Genomic DNA, 8,255 nt, shown 5'->3' on the forward strand with positions numbered 1-8,255 from the left:
ATGTGGTTAATTAAGCTCTGAAGCAAAATATCAAATACAAAGCAGACAAGGTCTCATCACTTTATTGTGATTGTAAACACTTTCAAAACATACAGGGGTTTCAGTATCGTTTGTAATCAATTTAATTTGTAAATAAAAGTCTCATTTTATTTGTCCAGAACAATCCAGTCTAAATACTGCACATTGGTGGGGTTCTTTGGCATTTGGACTTCAGCATAAAACGGAAGCTTTTCTATCAATTAAAGTGCACAATTAATATTCTGGCAACAGTATGTCTTAACTCATACTCAAAACTTCTTTCAAACATCTAGAAAAATACACCTCTAAAAGTGCTTAAGAAACAATCAGCAAACTCTAGCGGTCTTCCCAAAGTAGTTAAAGAACATGAAAGTGGTCCAGGAAGGTACAGTGTCTTTAAGCGACATGACATCAGATAAATCCCAGGTACTGAATACGCCTCCATTTGTTACAAAATACAGAAATGCGTCAGCCTCGCTGCAGTTTGGTCCTGGTGGTCTGAGTCTGATGGCAATTTTCACGTCATTAAAAATGACACAGGAAACCCCTAAGGACAATTGATTTCTAAAATCATTGGGAGACTTATCATCTACTAAACACATAAGCTAATTACTTCAATAGCTTAAGGCACCACAGTAGTTTAAATGGTCAGTGTGATTAGACTCTTTCCAATTACGGCACATTATATTAACAGTCTATTTAAATGCTAAGAAAACACATTAATTTGTTAATACTCCTTTATAACATCCATATCTTCCAATTTACAAAGAAAACGTCTTGGTGGCACACCTCTCTTACTGACAGCTGCCTGTACTCACTATCAACACATACAGCAGTGTGCTGAGGAGGTAGAGAGACTGAGAAAATCATTGGAAGACACATGAATCCATCAATGACGGGACATTGTCATATTAGTCAACACTACGCAAGAATTTGGCTAAAAGGTGACAATGGTTGGTCTGTGATTTGTTAGATGTACCGTGTTTATAATGGAGGAAATGCACACTTTAAAAAAAAAAAAAAAGTACTCTTACACATAAAGGAACAGTCATACGTCTACCCTGCAGTGCAGCGTGGTTCACAGTGAATACAAAATTCAGCACAATACAATGTAGTCCCACCTGTTATTGTGATTTGTGCTGCTGTTGCTGGTGACAGAGCGATGAACTGTGGCTACTGTTGGAGCGATTAAAGGATCATTTCCTGTTTATTACAAAGTTTGTCTTTTTTTTTTTTTTTCTTAGTTTTGGCCAACACTAATAATAACTTTGTACTCACCAAGTTAACTGCTGAGATCTTAGAAAGGAGACACTTTGCTTTAAAGGCTTCTTCAGATAGGGGCAAGAAACATGAGGAGTCAAACAACCAGACAGATTATAAATAAGCGCCCAGGTCAAGGGTCGAATCATCACCCACACTGTCAGTGTACATGACAGCCTGGTTCAAGTTTAACCTGCCATATATGAAGTTTGAACAGTTTTCCTGTGGTGCACTCACTCATGGTTTTATCTAGAAAATCAGGTTGGCTTGTTTGAAACTTTTCTGATTGTTTTTCCTGCTGGAGTTTGCTCTCCTGTCAGACTTTGTAGCAATGTCACCTAGACCTGCAACTAACGATTATTTTCATTATTGATTTACATGTGGATTATTTGCTCAATTCATTGATTGGTCTAAAAAACAGCAACAAACATTTACTATAATGTAAGACAATGACAAGTAGGAAATTCTACCATTTGAGAAGACATAACCATTGAATATTTGGCATCTTTGCTTGAGAACTGACTTAAACAGTTAGTCAATTATCAAAATTAACTTTCTTTCGACTGACTAATCTTTTGATTGACTAATGTTAGTGCTTTAATGTCATGGTGTTCCCAGATCTCAGCAATTACTTTGGTGAGTACATCGTCTGAGTGGTAGAAATTACGGCCCAAACTGCAAAAATAAGACCAAGTTGTAACAAACCAGAATATAAGTTTAAAAAGGCCAGAGCACCCGAGATACCTGAAAGAGAGTTGGGATTTGCCCTGACTGGAGAGTTATTACAGTGCAGCAGGCAAGCCCATGAGCATCTGTATGGGTTTATACTGTGCTTGATTGATAGTATTTTATTGCTTTTGGTTCTCATCTCAAATAGTTCTCACTTGTCAGAGCTCCCCTCTTAGTCGGGTGTGAAGGTCCTCCTGGTCGATCTTGCCGTTCTGTCCGTGCCAGCGATGGTGTGCCAGCAGGGCCACGTTCCTGGCGGAGATGGAGCTCATCTCCATGGCACTAGCTGCCCACTCCACAGCGTTGAGGTAGTACAGCCGGTTGTGCAGGATGAAGGGAGGGGTCTTACGATGCGGTGGTCGGTACGCGGGATAAGCCAGCCACTGACTCTCAGACACTGAATCCCAGGAGAGGAACATGTTCTGCAGCTGCTCTTGAGACAGCGGCTGTGGAGAGAAAACCTTCCAGACTTTGGTTTGGCTGGCGGGGGGCCGTTTGTAACCTGCAGGGATGTGCACAGGGTCCAGAGAGGAGAGGCTGTTGATGACAGAGCCCTTAGAGTCAGTGGTGAGGACTTCAGACACAGTGAACTCTGAGGCTGGCCGTGTGGTCCCAAGGTAGGACATGTTCAGCAAGCCGTGGACCAGAGTTGACACCGTCTGGTGGTAGCGCCCGGGGTAGTTAGACGGGATTTGAGGGGAGAAACCTGAGAAGGTGATGTCAGACTTTCCCTGGTGAAGTGGCGTCGCTATTACCACAATGTCATACAGAGAGTGAGCTGAGCCCGATTCCCCAACATAACTGACCTCATAGAAACTGGCTGTGGTGCCTGAAAATGAGAGGTGGAGGGAAGATGAAATTTAAAAAGTGTGAACATACACATGACAAATCCATCGACAAGAGAAAACGACATGTTCTGTACCAAAAGATGTGAACGTCACCTGTCTTGGAAGGTCGAACCTTGACTGCAATGGAAGTCACTCTGGCAGGGATGAGATCACTTTTACTGTGGTACAGCAGTCCTGAGCAGACTCTCTTATTGCCTCCATCCACTGCCCACAAGCCTGAATCTGCCCCTGCTAATGACACGGCCCCTGGAAGGCAAGATATAAATGTTAACTCTATTCTACAAGTTCACAATTTTCAATAAAAACCCTGTACAATACAAACTCTAACACTCTAAAACGTACCCACAAAGCCGTGGATGCGGACACTCTGACCATAGTTGACACGAGTGATGGGTGCAACAATGTCGTTGAGGAAGATCTGCGAAAATCCTTCACCAATCATAGTTTCCTCCAGAGTCTGATTCATCAGGGTAAGAAAACTATCACCACCCATGGCGTGCAAGAGCCTCTCCACATTGGAGAATGAGTAACCATACTGCTGATACTGGTAGATCCTGTGAATGATGGGATTTCCATGTTCAGTAAAACATCCTGCAGAACAAGGAACAGCAATTCTGCATCGAAGTGCTTTTATTCCTTACCTCATAAATTTGTCCAAAACACTCTCCACCCACATCTGCATCCGAAGAAAGTTGAACCCGTATTGCCAGAGCATGCGTAAGAAGTTAAGTATGAACCAGTCACTCTCTTCAAATGTGAGCTCCTTTCCATCAAAGATTGCCATTTTAGAGGAGACATCTTTCCTTGCAGGAATACCTGAAAACATAGGCAACATATTGAAATATGCTGGAGTGCATCCTGATTATGGTTTCAACTATTCATGTATTTGTTTTGAGTCTGTTTATTTGAGGTTATGTTGACATTACCTAATTTTTCAATGAAGTGCTTCATGTGTAGGTTCAAAGGATGGATCACTGAACCTCCCGTCTCATACTCATACTCCCCGATCTTCACTGTCGCCAGTCGTCCACCAACAGTGCCAGATTCAAACACATCAATCTTCACCCCGGCTCCAAACTCCTGCCTCAGGTAATACGCAGTCGCTGTGCCACCGATGCCTGCTCCGACCACAGCTTTAAAAGGAGCAATGACAGCGGGGTAAACCATCTTTGCAAAAGGCTCAGCTGGAATTGGTCGACTGATGTTATTGCATGAATTAATGTCCACTCCACGCTGTCTGCTTACATCATCATCATCATCATCATCATCATCATTTTCTGTCAGTTGACTGATCAATTAATCACCTGATTGTTGCAGCTCTAACTCACATATCATCGAGTGGACCATCAGCCCATCAATCAATCTAATTTCCACAAATAAATCTTATATTTGGGCAATTTAGGGCTGAAAGTGATGATTATTTTCGGTTAATCATTTAATCTATAAAATGTAAAAAAAAAAATGTGAAAAATGTCCATCCTAGACTCTTCAAGTCCAAGGTGATGTCTTTAAATGTCTTGTTTGGTCTGACCAACAATACAAAAGCCAAAGATACTTTGATTCCATGAGAGTCTTTATATTTAAGAGCATTTTTGGCCATTATTGGAACAAAACTTATTTAATTGATTATGTAAATAATGTGCAGATTATTTTTCTGTTGATCAATAAATTAACTGCTGCAGCTTGAATGCAATTTATGCAATTTTTGATCTCATTTTATGCACTTGAATTGTGTGTTTTTTTTTTTTTTTACTTGGCTACTTTTTTCAGAGCAACTGTACTCTGGGTGAAGTCACAATAAGGTCTCCCACTCAGCATAAAATATGAAATCAACCCTCTACCTCAAATATCCTGGGCAGGATACTGCTCATCTATCCTCCAGTGAAACCAACTTTAGAGGATAGAAGCGTCAGAATGAATAGATGATGAAATACACAAGATAACTGCTGTGTTTTTGGACGCAGCCTGGGATTAAGCTTACCTATCTTTTTGGGCTGGTTCTGCAGCTCTGGGGCGGAAGCTAGACTTCTCCTCCCGGTATGCCAAAGTCCCAGGAACAACAGTGCTCTCAGTGACAGGGTTCGTAGACTCATTGTGGACATCTAGAGCTCAGCACTAAAGAGCATCTGTGCAGGAGAAATTAAACATCAACCACGATCAGTTCAGTTAATAAGTTTCTATTACTCTCGGTCAAAGGTTACACTTCCTACTTTTAGCCTCACGCAAGGAATAACTAGGGGAATGGTGACATAAATAACTGCACAGCTGGGGTCGGCAGTATCATGCCTGTCTAATGTCTATTAGGCCTGTTACCCTCACCACTTTCTCTTTATTTAACTTCATAAAGGTAACAGGGGGTAACAGGGTGGACTCACTATTTCAAAAGCCACTAGAGAGGGCTGCCAGTTGATCCAGAGGTCTTCACAGATTTATCTTCACCGGGAAACTTCAGTATCACATTAAAACTCGTTAAAACTCGCCGCTGTGTACTTAAACAGAAAACTGAACTTTTCACAGACGCCACTAACACACTCAAAGTGGAAATAACTTCTGGTTAATAACAATAAACTCGTTTCACTCTTGAATAATGCCGGAGCACCATGAACGTCGCTCAATATTGAGACACATTTCCCGGAAATGCTTACTTTCGAGTTTCAGAATAAAACCCTCAAACTCTGTTCAGCGTGGGGGTGGAAATATTCTGCTATGTGGTTTGTGCCAGTGGCACAGGAAACATTGCACAGATAGAGGAAGGAATGGATTCCTCCAAACATCAGCAAAATTCTGGATGTAAATGTCCTGCAGTAAGTCCAGAAACTGGTACTGAAAAAAGTAACAGTGCATTAACATTTGAAAAATGATGATTAAAATTTTTTATGTCTGTTTGCTTCAGCGGTTGTATTTACTTCTTTTCACTTCAATTCGTCAAGAATCGACGAATTGTGTAATTTGCCAAAGGATGTGCAAACGTTTACATAAAATATCATAAGTCTGTGTTGGAGTAATATTAATGTTGGCTGTAAATAAAGGACAATCACGGCATTGTACCTTTAATGAAAACAGAACATACTATAATCAACTTTTCAAAAGATAAAGGTTGTCATTACTGTTGTCGAGAAATTTAAATAGACTATGAAAATAGAGAAGTAAAATTCAGTTAGGTTGATTTTCAAGTTAATTTTTTATTTTGAAAGTTCAATTGATCTGTGCAGTTGGAAGCTGGGCGGAAGTGGTAATTTCTCCTCTGTCATTTCACATAAAATATAAATAAATATTGAGAAAAAAAAACAGCATACTCGTGTCAGTATAAAATATTATTCAGTGTAATGTTTGGATAAAAACGGAAATCTCCTGGGAGTTAATTTTGAAGTCTGACCCAACCGGAAGATGACCTTTTTTTTTTTACTAGAACCGGTTGCGGAAGAAAGACGGAAGTGACGCAATAATCTCTCATCTTGAACCATGCTTGAATGGAGGTGACCTTAGTTATTATCAAATTGTAAAGTAAAGAAAGTAGGCGACTGCCGTGTACAGGGAAGGTACGTTGCGCCAGTCCGGTCCGGTTTAGATGCTGCTAAACTTGGCTTGAATATTTCTGAAGACTTTGTGAGTGAGCAGGACGAGCAGAGATGGCAGAGGCACACCAGGCACGCGTGCAGAATGTGGTGGAAGAAATGGTCCAAAGCCTGGAGAAACATCACATCCGTAAAATGCAGGTAGGTGTCCTACCTGTGGACACATGAAATGTGCATGTTGCGCTGTGTTTCTACCAGTCTGCCCTCTGCAGCATATGTATCCATCACATGTCTCATATCTGCTGCTGCAGGGTCGCATGTTCAAGTGCAGTGCAGAATGCTGTGACAGCTCCACAGACTCCATGTCTCAAGTGCATCAGTGCATCGAGAGGTGTCACACTCCGCTGGCCACAGCTCAGGGACTGGTCACTTCAGAGCTGGAGAAGTTTCAGGTGAGAAACGTGATATCTGTCTGTCCACTGTCACACTGCATTACCTGTCAACATGTGAGTGTGTGGGGTTTTTAAAAGTGGATTTATTTATTTTTTAATAGTTTTTACTTAGTCAGGACACATATAACAATGCGATCCTTTCAATAACAATATTATATGTCATATGTGTGGCATTTTAAAAGAGGTGGTATAATCACTTTTATCAAATCTGCCACAGACTATTACCAGATTAATCCAAAATGGGCCATTTCTCTATATATCTGTCTGTATCTATATATCCTACCACCTTCAAGTAAACCAATTAAATAGATTTGTATTGGAATATATGTCATTGGATTTATATAAGATTAAATAATGAGGATGTTAAAACTTCTTTTAAACAATGTGTACTCCAAGACGATCCTCAGTTTTTGGTAATAATTCAGGACTGTTTAATATAATTTTGATAATGGTTGTCATTGTAATTTAGTGATGCATATTCATAAATTAATCAAATTCAATCAAAAAAAAAAAACCAACAACAACTAGAAGGTCAGGAGTAAAGGAGGAGTAAAAATTCAAATGCATGCAAGGATTCAGATCTGCCCCAAATTTTAATGGATTCTTCCCTGGTCCATGTCCCACCCCTCCACCAAGTTTAGTGCAAATCAGTTCAGTACTTTCTGTGCAATTCTGCTGATAAATAAACAGACCTGGGTGAAAACATAACCTCCTTGGCGGAGGAAACAAGGAGCACACACACTGAACCTGGGGCTTTTGGGGCCACTGAGTCCAGGGCCAGGGGGCAATTGACAGAAACAATGTAAATGCTGTTGAAACAATAACTTTACAATGATTGTTAGGAAGATAAAATGGCTAATTACATTTATTCCCACTACGTAAATTGTGTTGGTGTATTTCTTCTTATTGGAGTCATTTTCAAAATCAACATTTAAGCAGAGTTTTACTAAAGTGGAATAATTCAATTCAGATTTCTGGAGTTCAATCCAAGATGAGCAATGTCCCTGAGGAGAGTTAATATTTAGGCTTGGAGCCAGGAAACTCAAAGCAAAAACAAATGTTAAGTTAGATACAACTGCATTAACAACATCACACATGAGATCATGAAGGTTTCTGAGAAATAAAGTGAGAAAGAAAGGAAAGAACGCAACAATACAGTTGTGAGACACAGTACAAAAGCATAACTCCCACATGGAAATCAATACCTTCACCTCATCCTTTTGCTTATGCATTTATGAAAAGCAATATACAAGCCCCACTTGAAGAAATAATTTTTACATCTGATCCAACTTTTTCGAACCGTCAACCATTCCTGAAAAGGAGACAACTTCCAGTTTCTGAGAAGGACGTGTCATCTGGATCCTGTCCGTAGCAATTGCAGAAAAACAGATAGGACCTCACTATGTCTTTTAAAATATGAATTAAACCCCCCC

At 40.2% G+C, this 8,255-nt stretch overlaps 2 protein-coding genes across 2 annotated transcripts in view; one reads left to right on the plus strand and one right to left on the minus strand.

Moving 5' to 3' along the window:
• Nucleotides 1–46: 46 nt before the first annotated feature.
• On the minus strand, nucleotides 47–5,484 carry pcyox1 (prenylcysteine oxidase 1). The gene is made up of 7 exons (XM_023424033.2): nucleotides 5,231–5,484; nucleotides 4,837–4,981; nucleotides 3,782–3,988; nucleotides 3,497–3,671; nucleotides 3,198–3,409; nucleotides 2,949–3,101; nucleotides 47–2,836 (listed from the first exon to the last, which is right to left on the minus strand). The coding sequence occupies exons 2-7, from the start codon at nucleotides 4,955–4,957 to the stop codon at nucleotides 2,166–2,168; spliced, it is 1,539 nt and encodes a 512-aa protein (XP_023279801.1). The 5' UTR covers nucleotides 4,958–4,981; nucleotides 5,231–5,484; the 3' UTR covers nucleotides 47–2,165.
• A 795-nt stretch (nucleotides 5,485–6,279) lies between these two features.
• timcc (TIM double twin CX3C motif chaperone) overlaps nucleotides 6,280–8,255 on the plus strand; it is a 2,786-nt gene continuing 810 nt past the window's right edge. Inside the window, exons 1-2 of the mRNA XM_023424015.2 lie at nucleotides 6,280–6,571; nucleotides 6,682–6,828. Coding sequence (XP_023279783.1) covers nucleotides 6,485–6,571; nucleotides 6,682–6,828 — 234 coding nt within the window. The 5' untranslated portion in view covers nucleotides 6,280–6,484. The remainder of the gene's footprint in view (nucleotides 6,572–6,681; nucleotides 6,829–8,255) is intronic.

The sequence above is a fragment of the Seriola lalandi genome, unplaced genomic scaffold (assembly GCF_002814215.2).
Source record: "Seriola lalandi dorsalis isolate HSWRI2012SDOR001 ecotype SW California unplaced genomic scaffold, Sedor1 jcf7180002054697, whole genome shotgun sequence".
In the NCBI taxonomy this organism is placed as follows: domain Eukaryota; kingdom Metazoa; phylum Chordata; class Actinopteri; order Carangiformes; family Carangidae; genus Seriola; species Seriola lalandi.

Coding starts and splice junctions, on each gene's coding strand:
- pcyox1 (XM_023424033.2), bottom strand. CDS start 4,957: ATGTCCACAATGAGTCTACGAACCCTGTCACTGAGAGCACTGTTGTTC. Junction 3,989..4,836: donor GAACCAGCCCAAAAAGATAG/GTAAGCTTAATC, acceptor CTCCTTTTAAAG/CTGTGGTCGGAGCAGGCATC. Junction 2,837..2,948: donor GGTTCGACCTTCCAAGACAG/GTGACGTTCACA, acceptor TCTCATTTTCAG/GCACCACAGCCAGTTTCTAT.